General features: G+C 48.7%; 2 protein-coding genes across 2 annotated transcripts; both read left to right on the top strand.

Annotated features, from left to right (window-relative positions):
* On the top strand, positions 1-1,486 carry LOC116502183 (hemoglobin subunit epsilon). The gene is made up of 3 exons (XM_032207951.1): positions 1-109; positions 221-443; positions 1,358-1,486. The coding sequence occupies exons 1-3, from the start codon at positions 18-20 to the stop codon at positions 1,484-1,486; spliced, it is 444 nt and encodes a 147-aa protein (XP_032063842.1). The 5' UTR covers positions 1-17.
* Positions 1,487-9,256: 7,770 nt separating this feature from the next.
* LOC116502198 (olfactory receptor 51G2-like) lies at positions 9,257-10,216 on the top strand. Its single transcript, XM_032207973.1, has one exon. It carries the CDS (start codon positions 9,257-9,259, stop codon positions 10,214-10,216), a length of 960 nt encoding a protein of 319 aa, XP_032063864.1.
* The last annotated feature ends 6,808 nt before the right edge of the window (positions 10,217-17,024 follow it).

Below are 17,024 nucleotides of genomic sequence, written 5' to 3'. Positions count from 1 at the left end.
ACCCTCCGCCCGACACCATGGTGCACTGGACAGCTGAGGAGAAGCAGCTCATCACCAGCATCTGGAGCAAGGTCAACGTGGAGGAATGCGGAGCTGAGGCTCTGGCCAGGTAGGTTCGGCTCCTGGGCATCGGCTCGGCTGCATCTGCATGGAGAAACCACTGCAGGCACAGCTCACGGAGGGTGTATGTGTGTGCTCATGTCTCCTGTTCTCTCTGCAGGCTGCTGATCGTCTACCCCTGGACCCAGAGGTTCTTCTCTTCCTTCGGGAACCTGTCCAGCCCCACTGCCATCATCGGTAACCCCAAGGTCCGTGCCCATGGCAGGAAGGTGCTCAGCTCCTTTGGGGAAGCCGTGAAGAACCTGGACAACATCAAGAACACCTACGCCAAGCTGTCCGAGCTGCACTGTGAGAAGCTGCACGTGGACCCCGAGAACTTCAGGGTGAGATGTGTTTGCAGCCTGAGCCCTTCCCTGCATAGTGCTTTGGTTCAAGGCTGGGGGGAATTGCTCCCCACAATGCTGCCTGGGTTACGTTCTGTGGCTGGTGGAGGCAGAGTTCCCGCGTAGTGTCCAAGCAAGACAACACGTGTTGAACTGTTTGCAAGACAGTGGGTGACTTTCAGGCTCAATAGTCCCATTTTTTGTGTCAGTGCAGGAATGGGGAGGATAAAGGATTGAGAGATTGTAACCTAAAGGAAGCACTTGGGCTGAGGATATAAAAAAGCAAACCCAAAGGAAGGTGCAGCATAGGTGGTGGAATTAGAGGCGGAGAGATGCTGAACAGAGTGTTTAAGGAAATCGTAGGTCCTATAGCAAGATAAGCAGCTAATCTGCCCTAAAATAATAGAGCAGATCTCTGGCTTGTCCAGCATGGGCTCCGACTGGGATGGGCACTCTCTCCTCCCCTAACACTTATAAATAAAAATAGATTAATTTATTCATTTACATGTAAAGAAAAAAAAAATACAAGCAGCACTTGGCAGGGTGGGTGTCAGGCCAAGCTGCTTTAGCATCCCAAGGCAGGAGGAAAACAGTTTCAGGGCTTTTTCCCCACCCACCTCCCTTTTCTTTTTAGAATGAAGCAATTTCTTTCTCCAAACCCAGTTGTTTTTTTTTTTGTGGAAAAGACAGAATTTTGTCCCTGCAGCTCCAGGGAGCAGGCACTGAGCCACACCACACAGCCCAGAGGCTGTTCAGGGTGGGAAGGGGGGGCGTGCAGCAGCGGCTGTCCTTGCAGGGGGGCTTCAGCCTCGGGGAGAAGTCAGACGAGACCCCTGGGCTGGTGTGGGGATGCTCCATGGCCCGCTGCGATTCAAGCAGCACTAACCCTGCCCTTCCTCCACTTTCTCCTCCAGCTCCTCGGAGACATCCTGATCATCGTCCTGGCTGCCCACTTCGCCAGGGATTTCACCCCCGCTTGCCAGTTTGCCTGGCAAAAGCTGGTCAGCGTCGTGGCTCACGCGCTGGCCCGCAAGTACCACTGAGCCTGCTGGCACCGGCCGGGGAAGGACCCCGCTGCACCCAGCACCCCTGGGTGCCAGCCGGCTGTAACCCCCAATAAACACCTCAAATGTCTGCAGTCTGCCTGTCTGTGCTGGGAGGGCTGCCAAACGCACGGCTGCCGCGGGGGTGTGCTTTTTGCAGCTCAGGGCTGCTGCGGATGCATTTCCATAACTCTGGAGTGCACCCTGATGTGCGCGCCCTGCCAGTGCACATGGGCTGGGAGGGGAAAACCCACTGCTGGCAAGGGGCCCTGGCACTGGCAGTGTGTCAGAGAGGGCTGCAGGAATATCTGGGGATTGCAAGGAATCCGTGCCTGTTCTCCCGACACCAGGTTCGTGGGAAATGAGGTGAAGCCACATGGAGCACACAGCTCCCAGCCGAGCTGTGGCTGTTCAGCACCTGCTGTCCCCTTTTTGGGGTACTGGTGCTGCCTTGCCTGCTCCCCCTGGCTGGAATTTGCCACCTCCCTGCAGAGCAGATGGTGCAATGCAAGTGGGGAAACCTCTGGACTCAGACTGCTGGGAGGCTCATGTTCTCTGGCCCCACAGGAGACACTGGTCCCCCACAGAGGATTTGTAATGCCAAGGCACAAGGCAGACACTCATTCCCAGGGGCTCCCAGTCCCCTCTCCAGATGGAGGGAGTTCAGTCCCCACCAGCACCCTGCAAACAAAACCCACTGCATGAAGGGTGCCCAGGCTTTGCCTGGCGCTCCTTCCCCCATCCACTGGGCCCCTCATGGTGTTTGGAGCTGGACTGTGGGTCAGGCTAGGTGGTTTGCTCATTGGGATGAGGGCGAAAAGATCAATTTTCATAAGCTATTTTGTTACCCAAAGTTGGGGGGAAAAAAAAAAAAAAAGTGTCCAGGGCTCTGTTTATCTCACTCCTACATCTTGCCTTAAACCAAGACCGGAAACTCCTTGAATACAGGGGCTGATACCCAGAGTTGTTCACAGATTCTAACACATCTGAGTCATGGCTGTGACAGACATTTCTGGAATTAGCAGGGAGGATATGGTTGGTTTGGGTCATTATCTCTCAAAGGCATGACTTACCATCACCTGGATTCAGCAGGCTTCTCCTCTGCACTTGACCTGCAGATTTCTGTGCAGACAATAACATGCCTCTGTGGCAGCATGGGCTCTGCACCACCCTGGTCTGAGCCCTGAACTGGCCCAGGGACTGGACCAGAGACCCCCAGAGACCCTCCCCACTTGCATTGTCCTGTGGTTCTGCACTTGGAGTGTGCAGGATGCTTGCTTCCCTTTTCTCACCTCTGGATTGCTTTGAAGGGTTCCATAAAGAAATGAGCTGAAGGTGCCTTTGCGAATCTGCTTTGTCCAGATGCTGTAAAGGACAGGATTCACGAGGAGTGGGCGGAGGATGTAGGTGTTGCTCATCACAGCATGAAAGATGAGGGTATCTCTTTCCCAAAACTGTGCAGGACAGACAAGACAAGCATCGATGCTGCTGAGTGCTCTGTGGAGGGCAGCCAGGTCATGGTGGGATGGATGTACTGGGGGTGGGTCAGTGGGGGCAGAGGGCTGTCAGCCATCGGCCTCTCCAGGGACATGGAAAGAGTGCTGCTGACCCCAGGAAGGCGAGGGAGCAGGTAAGGAGGAGCTGAGCCATGCAGGGCTAGTTTAATCTACATGAGCCTCCTAGGACCACAGGAACAGCAATCTGCACAGCCCAGATTTGGTACAAGTCTTGTTTTAAAAGTGATGGAAAACCCCCAGATCCCTAAGAATTACACCATGCAGCACTGAATTGATGGGAAATTCTTCTCGTCCTCACTAGCAGGTTGATGGATTGTTCTCCCCTATCATAGCAGCTTCCCTCAAACCTGAGACAGCGCTGCAGACCTTTGATGAATGGGCACACCATGTTGCTTTAGACAGAAAGTGAGGGAATTTCCACAATGACAGCACAGATTAACAACTGAATAGATTGCATGAGAGGAATGTTAAAATTGGTTGGAAAAGGGATTAGGAAATAATGTTAAACTATATAAATTAGAAAACAGTTCTGAACAGAGGTTGCAATCTCTGCTTTTCCTCAGCCATCAGAAGATGTCACCTCTCCTGGAGCTGCCCTCCTGCAGACCCACTGTGAAAAAAAGGTCACACAGGTTTGCACATGGGTGGATGGAAGATAAAGCTTCTTATTTAGCTCATAATAGATCTCATGTGCAGTTTTTTCAGGTTCTAAGGGAAATAATTAGTCAAATATCCATGCTAGGATAATTAATAGAGTCACTGCAATGAAAAATGTGGTGGTGGTGGGTTTTATGCTTATGAGAGAAGCATTTGTTTTTTATCTACAGGGATATTCCTGCTAACAGCTGTGACATATTGCCTGTCTACTTGTAATAAACTCCTACAAATTTGTGCTTGAAGATATATGAAACTAATCAAACACCAGAGCCTTTTATGGAATCCTTATTCAAAGTTTGTGTCAGTCTACGGAGCAGGATACCAGAGGACTATCAGCAGAGGATTATCAGGTATAATTATGTTTATCTGTTATGATGCCTACACTCACCACTATAACAGGAGCAGGGAAAAAAATTATCTTTTGGCATAAGCCAAAAATACTCTTAAAGTGACTCTATGCTGCCCCTGCTGGGGTTATATATATAGTGAAGCACGATTTTATGCCTCCGGAGGGAATTCTCTGTCAGGAGCATCAGCATAACAGAGCATTTCAGCAGACAGGTCTCACAGCTGTCAAGATTTGAATATAATCTTAACAAAATTCAGCCATCCCTGTGGCATATTTGTTGTGTTTTCCCACACAACTTGAAACGAGGATGAATGGTGAAGTACTCGTTCTTATTTTGCAAAAGATGCTTATTGCTTTTGAGTAGTAAATAAAGATGTTGTTCTCTCTAAGCAACAGCACGGGAACACCCGAGCTACCTGATGGCTCTGTGCTCCTGCAGAAGCTGTTTCTGCTAGTTTTGTACACTGAATTTTTGGCACAGAGATATTATGGCAGAGAATATCTGTCTGTAAATCAAGGGGGATTGTTTTCAGAGTGCCCAGCCCATAGGAGAGGGCTGGAATCGATGGGGCCCCCAGCAAGTGCTGTGGGTGAGTCTGGAGGGAGCAGGCTGGCTTTGCTGCCAGGTTGTGCAAGGGCTGGTTGGAAGCAGGACCACAACTTTTTTTCCTGTATCACCAGCAAAATCTGATGTTTGAGAAATATGATTTATATATGAAGAGATTTTTGATCGATCCCCTTGGTAACTTTGGAGAAATGAAGGTTTGAAACTCCAGAATGACTTATCTTGGCTGCTCTGCCTCATCTTTCCTTTTTTTTTTTTTCTACCCTCTCTCCTCCCACCTCTGTTCAGTGCCCTTCCAGCCCAAATTCTCTTCTGTAAGAGAATTAGACACATGCTCATTTTCCATTCCAGACCTGAACTGATGTGGATAAAGCTTCTGAGATGATGAAGCAGGAGTTTCTCTTCCATATCCCAAGGATTCCTAGGGCCAGAAGGGCACAGGTTTTTAGTAGCTGGTAAAAAGCAAACTCACAAACTATTTTTTTTTTTTTAATTCTTTAATGTTTTTGTTGTTATTATTATTATTATTTTATTTTTAACTTCTACTCCTTTTGGCAGTCTATTAGCATTTGTCCAGGCTATGTAACTGCTGCTGTGCAGAAAGGCCCCTGTGCTCCACCCCACAGAAATGAAGAACTCCTGCACTAGGGACACATATTCACTATGCAGTGAAAAAACACTGGGAAGTTAATGTGATTTTGATGTCCCCACACCATCAAACTTGAGCAGCTGACAGGGGCTGGAGAAGCACCTCCTTTGTCCATGCAGCAGAGACATGAAAATGAGATGAGGAAAGCCCAGTCCCCAGGAAGTGCAGCCCCATCTCACCACACAGCACAATGCTCTGCTACCTGAGAACGTGCAGATGGGACAAGAATCTCCTGGATACTGCCTGGCCTCATGGCAGGGCTGTGGAGCACCTCCTTGGATGGAGACCTTTTGCAGATGTGCACTCGTACCACATTCTCCATAAAGCAGCCACGTGCTGCCTGGTTGTGTCCCAAACACCCTACCAAAGAACTCTTGCTCCTGCTTTGCCCCATCTCTATCCCACAGATTCTTCCAAGGAACAACCTTCTTCCACAGAAGGGAATGGTTCAATTTGCAACAGTTTTATTAGGGAAGTTTCTGTTTATTTTGTTAATATTTTTCATTTTACGTACATGAATTTTTCAGTGTCTGACAGCATTGGAGAGAAGAAACCGTGAAAGGACTTTCTCAAGAAAGAAAGAAGAATGAGACACCATATTTGCACTAAAAGTCTTGGCAGGTATGTGTACGTTTTTCCAGGGGAACGAAAATCTAAAGATGCCCTCTTTTACCCCAAATTCAGTGAAGAAATCTAAACAGTGTTCCCAGAGAGTCATGCCCCTATCTGGTCTGCCAACCAGACCTGGTTGGCAGGTGCAGAGCAGCAGTTTCACCCTAGAGCCACACTTACACTTGGGGCAAATAAATGACTTTTTTCAATGTTTAGGGTTTTTAAAAGTCATCTTAAATAGGAAGAAAAAATAGTGAAAAAATAGCTTTTTTATTGTAAGTTATTGTTTTGACCAGCATTTCCTAAGCAATTAGGATCCTTGTGTTTGCTCTTGCAGCATTTATCCCTGTGCTGCTCCTCGGGTGGTAGCAGCCCAAGGTACTTAAGGGAGTACCATCACCATCCTGGACTGCATTTTATGGCCTCAGCCCCTGTAGTAGGTCCCAGCTGACTCCCACTGCTGCTGAGATTCCACATGGGTATTTATAAAAACAGACAGCTTCTTCCGCATGTGCAGTATTCAGGCAGGAGTGTGATTCCCTCTCCCTCTGTCTCTTGTGCCTAAGGACTTCAGCCAAGCAGAGGTAAGGGCATCTGAGGCTGCCATGTGTTTCCATGTCAATCTCAGCTCATTACCAATGTTTTAATTTTGTCAGTGTCATTTTCTGTTCAGATTTTGTAATCAGGGAAACAAAGCTATCAGAGATAACTTTGTTTCACAGTTGGCTTGCTTATCTCTCATTGCACTTTCCTGCAGCTGTTTAATGCTTTCCGTCCGTCCGTCCGTCCGTCCATCCATCCATCCATCCATCCATCCATCCATCCATCCATCCATCCATCAACCCCCTTCAAACCCATCACCAAACCACCCAGGCAGCTATTGCCAGCACAGCCTTGACTGCCTCTCCATCCATTCACACGCATTTTCATCACCTCTTCCCACTGCAGTGTCTTCTCTCTGTGTTCTCCACTGCTCATGTGCCTCTTGCCATGTCACAGGGACACTGCAGGGGCAAGATATCCACTAGAAGAGGGAGCAAACATTTCTGCAGAGAGTATCCAGTAATATAATTCCATATTTCAGACAGGACTTGAGGCTATGAAACCAAATGCTGAGAACTGCTTTTTCACGGGTCTTGCACAAACCACAGATTAAGTCCCATCTGCTGATGGGACAATGTCTTGGTCCTGCCCCTGAAGCGGCTGGTGCTGAGCACGCTTGGAGATGGAGCAAGACAGCGAGTGAAACAGCTTCTCTGCTCGAGGCATGGCTGGGCAAGGATTACTCGCTGTCAACAGGCTCCACGTTCATCCTCCTGGGCAGGGGCTGAGCATCCACCAGAGCCAGAGCACCCACGCCTCCCCCATGGCACAGCACCGAGCTGCATGGTGGAAATTCATTCCAGTGCAGCGGCATGGCTCGTGTGTCTCACCAAGGACAGAAATAAAAGGAGGGTGGGAGGAGCAGAGGAGGGATATTCCTTCCTCAGCCTCAGCATGGAGTAGTCAGGCTGAACAGGGTGAAGCTGGAGGGACATGGGGGGGGGAGAGGATGGGATGCCCAGGCTCTGGGGTGGTCTGCACCTCTGCGGATGGAGGAATGATCCACAGCACAGAAGTCCCCCTCTGTGCTGTGATGCTAGCTGGTAAGGAAAGCCATTCTTTTTGCAGTTTTATTAATATTCTTTCAGGCAAGAGCACTTGATGATACACGGAGTGAGAAGCATAACCTTTTTTTTTTTTTTTTTTCCTGATAGTCTGAAGCACATTTACAGATTATGAAGATGAGGAACTTGTTCAGGTCTGAAAACCAAAATTCAAGTACCTAAATCTGTATTTTCATGTTGAAGATAACTAGAGCACCCTGGAAAGCTGTCTGCTAATTGAGCTTATCAAGCTAATTATTTAGCTGGCAAAGTAAAGAGTGGAGGCACAGATGTCTGGAGCTTTGTCTGAGAAGTGGGGCAGTTGGCAATAGACTAATTCCATTTTTCATGGCACATTAATGAATTTAGCCACATGCCCTCCAATTAAACAATGCCGTGTTCCTTGTTTACATAGGCAGATGGAGTGTGAATTCCTTTAGTGCTGAGTGCTGGAAAAGTTTGACTTCTTCCTCGTTGGCTGTTGCAGCCCCTGAAAAGAGCAGCAGACAAACCAATCAAAGCATCTGCATAGGCTGGAGGAATGTTTTACAGCGTTTTGTTTTACCTGCAGCTCCAAAAGGTGCAGACCCTGTAGCCTGAGTTTAAGCCCTTTCAGCACTGCACTGCTTTTGTGAGTTGTGCTTCACAGAGCTCTGAATTTCCCTGAGGAATCTGTGGGCTGTGGCTCGGAAGCACTGTGCTGACAGCTCTGCAGCAGAAGAGAGCTCTCTTTGAGGGAGCATTGCTTAATCCTACCCATAACTAGCTGTAAAAACAACATTCCTGCTAAGAACTACAGTTTCTGTATATATTACTAACACACACATCAGCTGAAATACCCATCACTCTGAGTAGTTTGATGGGCTGTCACTGAGAGCTGCAGTAATGACAACAAAGACTAGAATAGTAAATAATCTCTGAAGCGAAGGGAAATGGTAATGTTCTAAATTCACCAGTGCTGTACCAAAGTTAGACTTAAGGGAGTGACCATGTCCCCCTGGGGGTCAGAGCGGGTGACAGATGAATTTCAGTAATTGCTCCCATTTCTGTACCTCCCAGAAATGAGGGTGAAGGACTCACAGAAGCACTGAATGCTTTGGGTTGGAAGCAGCCTTACAGCCCACCCAGTCCCCCCCCATGGGCAGGGGCCCCTCCTGCCTGCCCAGGCTGCCCAAACCCCATCCAGCCTGGCCTTGAACTTAATGCAGGAGCCCATCCCCATCCTGCCAAGTGCCGTACAGCCATAAAATGGAGGAAATTGCAGCCTTTCCCCTTCCCCTTCAGCTTACAGTTGGGATGAGGATCATGAAGGGTGTGGGTGGAGGACAGGAGGACAAGCAAACTGCGACTGCCACGAGCTCTGCCATGGTGAAAGCTCAGCAGTGGGGTCTCTGACCCCACACAAAGAGCCCCAGAGGGACCTGGTGGAGCTGGAGAGTGGGGCTTGTGTGCCCTGTGTGGCCTGGAGACTGGGAGGAGAGGCTGCAGCAATGTCCTGGGAGCGATGCAGCCCTGGTGTGACAAATAAATGTTATTATCTCCTGTACAGGTGAGGAGCCTGGGGGAAACAGGAACAAGGGCTATACCAGCACTGCCACATGCTAATCACTGCTCTTGCACATCTTCAAGGAAGAGAGAAGAAATGAGATCTTCACGACAATCCCTCACACTGTGTCTGGCCAGTGGTTTGTCCTCATTGCTCTGTGAAATTTAAACCTGCTCCACCTTTGAGTCGTTTATGGGAAAGGGTCCCGTGGCCCATGCCCAGGGCGAGCATGTCCCCGGGGAACAGCAGCCATGTCCTGGCTTTCCTGCTGGCAGGCATCCCTGGGATGGCTCGTTTCCACCGCTGGGTTTTCATTCCTTTTGGTCTGATGTATCTGATTGCAATGCTGGGAAATGGCATCATCCTGCTGGTTGTGAGAGCCCATCACAGCCTCCACGAGCCCATGTACTATTTCCTTTCGATGCTGGCCACCACAGACCTGGGCCTGACTCTGTCCACCCTGCCCACCGTGCTGTGTGTCTTTTGGTTCCACGCTAGAGAGATCAGCTTCCCCGTCTGCCTCACCCAGATGTTCTTCATCCACGCCTTCTCCTTCATGGAGTCCTCAGTGCTTCTGGCCATGGCCTTTGATCGCTACGTGGCCGTCTGCTTCCCGCTGAGGTACTCCTCCATCCTCACTGGGGCCAGGATTGCAAAGATCGGGCTGGGGATCATTGCCCGATGCACTCTGGCACTGCTTCCATTAATCTGCCTTCTTACACGGCTGCCTTTCTGCAGATCCCATGTGCTTTCTCACCCCTATTGCCTGCACCAGGACATGATACAGCTCGCATGCACAGATGCCACCTTGAACAGCCTCTATGGCTTAACCCTGGTGTCGATGGTGATCCTAGACTCGCTGCTCATCGCCTTCTCCTACGCCATGATCATTAGGGCCGTGCTGGGCATCACCTCCAGAGAGGAGCAGGCCAGAGCCCTCAACACTTGTGTCGCTCACTTCTGTGCTGTCCTCATCTTCTACATCCCTTTGGCTGGCCTCTCCATTATACACCGGTACGGGAAGAACGCTGCACCCATTAGCCACACTCTCATGGCCAATGTCTACCTTTTTGTCCCTCCCGTGTTGAACCCCATTCTCTACAGCATGAAAAACAAGGCCATTCGCAGGGGCCTCCTCAGGCTCCTGTGTCGAAGAGCTGCCTGGCCTGGCCATGGCTGGAGGCATTAAGAGGGACATTTGCCCACACAAAATGCCCAGAAAAAGTGCCAGGTCAAACACAAGCAGGATTTAAGAGAACTTAAATGTAACAGGAAGAGCACCTTGCAAATAATGCTGACAGCTGAATGCCGAATGCATCCACAGCAGGAATTCAGCCAGGAAGTGGGTGGACTGCTTGGTGACCAAGGTGAGCTTCATAGCAGGCAGCTTAGAAGCTCTAGATTAGTTTGAAAGTGGCATGGAGGAGAGATTACACCAAATAAGTATCAGTGAATTATCCTCCCAGGACCAGGTGTTGCTCACCTGAATCCAGAAGGAACTTGGATGTGAAACTGCAGAACTGCCAGGCAGGGTGTGTGACTATTTCAAATGGCCATGATGCTGGAGGACGGGCAGTCATCCCTTTTACTCTACCTGCAAAAAGGGGCTTCACTTGGTTCCTGAGACCTACTGACCAGGGGGGGCAATATCTGTTCCTGGCTGAGATAAAGAATAAGGTCATTAAGCATATTGGTAAATACATCTGAGTAAAACGCTTGCAGAATCAGCCAGGCTACTACAATGGGAAATCCTACCACAGCATCTAGGCTTCTGTGAGGGTTGCTCCAGGTGGAGGGATCTCGTGGATGTAATGCACCTGGATGTCCCCAAAAACTTTGACTAAATAAAATTACTTTGTAAGGGAAGTGGAAGAAACCCTCTTATATGGGAAGCTGATTAAATTAAAGATTCATTATTTTCAGCCCAGAGAACAGTCAGCAGTGGCTTTCCCAAAGGATGCCTCCTAGGGCTCATTTTATTCTACATTTTCATCATCCTGGACAAAGGAGTGCACAGCAAATGCTCAAAGCTTGCAAATGACACAAGGTCAGCCACTGCACTGATACAGTCTTCTGGGTTTTTATAATATTGTTTAGACTTTCATTGCAATAGCAATAAATTTGGGGCTCCGTGTAGGTGTGCTTCCTCTTACTGTAACAAGCTTTTGAGTGTACCACAGCCCCAGCACAGTGGGAGACTTGGTATCACCTCCATGTGGTGAGTTATTTTATTCTGGGTCAGCCACAAGAGATGAGGAATCCCCATGCGACCTTGTTAAACCCAATGCTCTACCCTGCCCCAACCAAGGAGGGGGGCTCAGCCTACGGAAGGGAGCTTTGTGCTGTTAGGGTCACAACAGCAAAACCTCAGTGGGTAACCTGTAAAGCACCGATGGCCACTCAGTTCTCAGTCCAACTTGGAATACAAAGAGTACGTTTGGTTATTTTCCTGTGATTTCACTAAAGTATTCATGTCCTCATTTATGCTTCAGTAAATATCAGTGTTCCTGTATTGTTCTCAGGAATGACAGGTTTATGGAAGGGAAAAAAGAAGGCAGGCGTTTTCTTGGCCCTTCTTAGTCCTGCCTGGGCCAGCGTGTGCTCCAGCCCCCATGAGGAAGCATCCTGCTTCTGCTGATGGGCCCTGTGCACAGCAGGACTGCAACCAGCACTGCCACTGGCATTCTGTTCTGTCCTAAATTCACAGCACTGCTCTGCCTTCCTGCTCTCCAACCATACACCACAGAAATCCCAGTCAGATCAATGGAAATCAAAGCAGAGGGAGGTACGGGGAGCAGGCAGGATCTTCTGGGGTGAAATCCACCCCAACTGTCTGCCTTAGGGTGATCTGAGTTACTGACCAGGCTTGTCTTGATTAGTTTCCCTCCCGTGTAACAGTGCACATGGAGGCACCCAGGGACTCAGGATCTGGCTCTCCTGCTGCAGTAATGCAGATGGGATGGTGCAGCACCCCAGTGTGGGCTGGGTATGGGGAAGGGAAGCGTCTGGTGATTTCCAGCTCCAGCAGCACGAGTCACAGCTGTTGGACACATCCTGGCCCTGCTGGAAGTATCACCTGGCTGGAGCTGAGGGCATGGCCATACACCCAGGTCCTTAGATCTTCACAGCCCCATCCTAGCAGGTCTGGCCACAGGTGTAAAAATCTTGCATAAACCACTATTGCACACACGTAGATCTATTCTCTAGTGCACACAGAGATGGCTGAGCACACCTGGGAAGCATTAGAAGTTACCCGCATGTGCTTCAGGACAGCTGCAGCTGACCCAGTGTCATAGACAGCACAAGAAACCCTCACCCCACACCTCCCTTGCTACGTCCTGCTTGTCTAAAGGGAAGTCCCATCAACTTAGTAGCCTCAGGCAGTCACAGCTCCTGCATTGTCGACCAGGAGTGGGATAAATGCATAGAAGGCTGTAGATACAGCAGCACTCCTCTGTGCAGCAGGGAGAGTGGTGGGGGCCTACAAACAGGGTGTACTTCCCCTGCTACATAAAGAGTTCAAAGGTTCCCAATTCTCAACAGACAAACAGGTGACAGGATGGATGTGGTGGTTTTACCTTGCTAGACAGCTGAGCTTCACCACAACCACTCTCTCACTGCCCCTCCTCGGAAGAGGAGGGGAAGAAGAAAAGGAAAGAAACAACTCATGGGTCGAGATAAGGATAATTTAATTAAAAGACAAATAATTATATGAGGAAAATTATTATTAATAATAATACTAAAAGGAAGAGGAAAAGGGGAAAATGGGGGAAAAAAAAGAAAAAAAGAAAGAAAAAAAACAATAAGCAAAGATGACAAGGAAGCACAGAGGAAAGAAATTCCTCTCTCCTTCCCCCCACTGAGCAATGCTTGACCCTGTCCTTGCAGCAGGGCCTCAAGGCACGCAGCCTGTGTCAGGAGGACAGATGTTTTCATGAGAGCACCCCTCCCCTCTCCTTCCCCTTTCCCACCTCTTATTGCTGTGTGTGACACCACAGGGCATGGGACATCCCTTTGGTGGTTTAGGTCGGCTGCCTGGTGATGTCCCCTCCCCAGCCCTGCTGGCTCTGGGGGTCGGAGGAGCCCTGGTGCGGTGCCAGCACTGCTCAGCAGCAGGCACAGCAGCGCTGGGACACCAGGGCTGTGCAACTGCACGTGCAGGGCACAGCGCTGCGTGGCTGCTGCAGGGAGCATAACTCCAGCACAGCCAGGCCCAGCACAATGGAGGTACCTAAACTGTTATTCACCAGGTGCTCTAACATGCACAAAACCTTGTGTCGTCTCTGTATGACATCAGTGCTTTCTTGTAGTGAGAAATTTGTGTGTATCTCTAAGAAACAGTTTAGTTTTTACACTGTAAATAATGAGATCTAGTACAGGAAGTACAAGGAGTACTACAAGGAGTAGATATTAGCCATGAACACATGAACCAGAGGAGAGGCGTGGTTCCCAAACCTCCACACAGCAGACAAGCCAATCATCAGGATATAATAAATCAAAACAGCACAGATATGAGAGACACAGTTGTTCAGGGCCTTGACATTCTCTTCCTTTGATGCAATACTCACTGTAGTCTTAATGATCATAAGCACCACATCCAGCCTGTCCTTAAACACCCCCACTGAGGGTGATGCTTCACTGGGCAACCCGTCCCAATGCCTGACTGATCTTTCTGAGACGAAACGTCTTCCCTTCCCTTCCCTTCCCTTCCCTTCCCTTCCCTTCCCTTCCCTTCCCTTCCCTTCCCTTCCCTTCCCTTCCCTTCCCTTCCCTTCCCTTCCCTTCCCTTCCCTTCCCTTCCCTTCCCTTCCCTTCCCTTCCCTTCCCTTCCCTTCCCTTCCCTTCCCTTCCCTTCCCTTCCCTTCCCTTCCCTTCCCTTCCCTTCCCTTCCCTTCCCTTCCCTTCCCTTCCCTTCCCTTCCCTTCCCTTCCCTTCCCTTCCCTGAACAAATATGCAGATTTGGTGATCTTTCCCTTCCCTAAAAGTTAATTTGGCAGCAAAGACTCAATATGCGTGCCTTTGCACCAGATTGCGCTGCAACATTTGGCAGGATCCAGGCATTCACCAGCTGTGAACATCTGCTAGCCTGAGAGCAAAAGGTTTTGGACATGGATATTCTTACATGTAGAAGTGCAAATGCTATTTTATGGTATAAATGAAGTAAACAATGAAAAAAACATGAGCCAGTAGCCCTGTGGTGCACAGGAAATATTTCTGGGTGCTGGGAAAAGAAGATTTCAGTCCCATATGCCCACCTTGCCAAGCTGTAACACAGGCAAGGATTGTTCTTCCCTACAGGTCATTTTCCCTCACCTGGGCACAGGTGTCTGCAGTGCAGCTCTCAGCATCTCAGCTGGTTGTCTGGACCCCACAGCCCCCGAGGGGACAGGCACTGCTAGAAGGCTGTTCACCTTACCCCAATGTCTGCCCCAGTCTGCCCCAGTAACCATGAATTCATTACATGTGCATCCTCCCATCGAAGTAACATCCACTATAACACATACTACAGCAGCACTAACAAATTTATGAGGAATTATCTAACAGATGACATAGGAAAAGCAGCCCAGAAAAAGCAGATAACTTTTGCCTTAAATATGGAGCAATCCCCAAATGTGACCCCTCTGAGCATCTTGCCTCCAGGCTTCCAATGAATGAATATTTATATTGCTGCTTTCCAAAATCCCATGGGACTCTCACAGATTCATTGGGCACATCTGGGTTTTTGTTTGATTGATTGATTGTTTGATTTTCTGGTCCACTGTCCCAAAGGAAATGATGCAACATGCTGGTAACAGTGAAAACCAGTGTCAGGTCAGAGGCTACCACAGAACTGCCTTGGGTTAACACCAGCAGCTAAACAGGACTAGAAACTAGGTATGCAATTAAAGCAGGACTTGAATGTGGTGTTCAAGAAACAGGAGGAAATGTTCCTGGAATACCTTCTGTGGGAGTAGGGAAATGTGAAAACAAGAGGAGAGAGTGAAGGTGGGAAAACCTCCCTCCCTGGGCAGCTGTGCCCTCAGGCACCACCAACAGGAGGTCAGCCTCCTGAAAGCCCCGAGCTGCCATCCCACATGTTCGGGTTTGGACTTCTTCAGTAGTGGGACCATTTTTCACTTTTGGGTTTCAAAGCACCACCCCAAATCCATGCTGTCCCATGAAAGTGTGCTTGGGTCCCTGGTTTTGGAACAGCCCCCCACATCTGTGATCTCTCCCACCACTCTCTCCAGACAGCCTGCAGGAAGAGCTAGCGTTGACTGCAGGGCACTCCTGTCCCCTCTCGCCCCATCCCTACTGCACAGTGATCCAGATTTCTCTGTCAGCTCTACTTATTTACAGAGAAGGAATCCTAGAGTCGTAGCCTAAGCTGTTGCTGCTATCTGATGTTATGTGATGGTGACAGCTTGTATGCACGCATCTCGTAGGGTGCAAGGAGCTAGATAAGTCGGCCAGCCACCTTTACACGTATCTGATCAACAAAGGTCCCCTGTTGTAATTTCACACCTCCCCCACTGCCACCAGAGGAGACAGTACAGTGAACTGGATGGACATTGATCTGAGATAGGGGCATGAACATGAAAATAATCAAATTTTTTTTGTGTCCTGCAGAAAAATGGGGGTTCTGCCTCACCAGGGTGGTTGCGGGTGGAGATCAGTCCACCAGAAATGGTGCAGCCCTGCTTTATAACAAGTGCTCTAATACTGGCTCATAGACAAACTGCAGTCGTGTCTCTGCCCCACTGCCTTGCCCTGCCTGTTTCCTCTGGTCTGTGAACCTCTGCTTCTGCTTGGTCGGAAGGAAAAGAATGAACTGAGTTGTAATTTAATTGAAATTACATGTATTTTACATGTAATTTACATGTAATTTACAGGTATTTTACATGAAATTACATGTATTACAATGTATTTTACTGAAATGGAGTTGACAATATTTCTTTCCCATCTTGTCTGCAGCCTAACATCTGCCTCACTTCAGCAAAAATGTATTTTCCCTTCCTAGCACCCTCCTCCTGCCTCTCCACTGGTACCAGCTCACAGAGAAAGAGCAGGGACCATGGCGGGGCAGCCACGACAGTCAGGACTGCCGAGGATGGTAGAGAGCCCCAAGAAATGCCAGGCCAGGTCAGAGATCTCCTTTCCATCCAACAGTGCTCTTCAGTTCGCACTAAACATACAGCAAATGTCTGTAGCATGTGACTTGAGTTTAGGTCGCCTTCTGACCTTCACTGCATTCTGCTTTGTACCTTTCTCACCTGTCTGGCAGTGATTTTGTAAAGCATGCTGAGCTGTTTACTGGGGTGCTTGACTTGGTCTTGTGCAATCCCGTCAGCAATGATCTCCCTGTGAAAAGTCACTCCAAATAATTTCATCAGTGAGGAATTCTGATATTTTTTAAAGGGTTTATGTTTACATAGAACATTTGGAATTTGCTAGTATAGAATTATTTTCATTTTTCCTTCTTTAAAGAAAAAAAAAAAAAGGATAGTGCTTAAAATTAAATTCTACCCATTTCCTTCTGCAAGGACAGTCATCATTCCCATCTGAGCACATTCCCATCACACAGTCCAGGGAATACTCTTCATATAATGAGAACTGCTGCAGGAAGGTCTTTCGGTGACACTCAGGCTAGCAGTCAGACTGGAAGTATTTTAATTGTGAGAAGAATTTTTTTCCTGAACAGTGCAAGAGTTTTAACAGCAAGGAGTCTGACTTCTGGGAGGGATGAACTCTCCATTTCCCAGCAGGGTAAAAGCCAGGCTGAATGCCTTTATGCCAAGTTTCATGACACTGTGAGTGAAGCCTCCTGCAGAATGTTAATGGAAGTGATAACCTGGTGATTTCTTCAAGAATGCACTCTGTCATCAAGGAAGGTTTCTTTGTGAACAAAGAGCCACAACATTAACTTGCTAAATTTACCAGGGTAAATTTATCAGTATAATTTATCTGTATAATTTATCAGTAAATTATGAGCACAACTTCCAGACCATAGATACAGC

Source organism: Aythya fuligula, chromosome 1 (assembly GCF_009819795.1).
Source record: "Aythya fuligula isolate bAytFul2 chromosome 1, bAytFul2.pri, whole genome shotgun sequence".
Taxonomy (NCBI): Eukaryota; Metazoa; Chordata; class Aves; order Anseriformes; family Anatidae; genus Aythya; species Aythya fuligula.
This window is presented reverse-complemented; position numbering and strand designations above follow the sequence as displayed.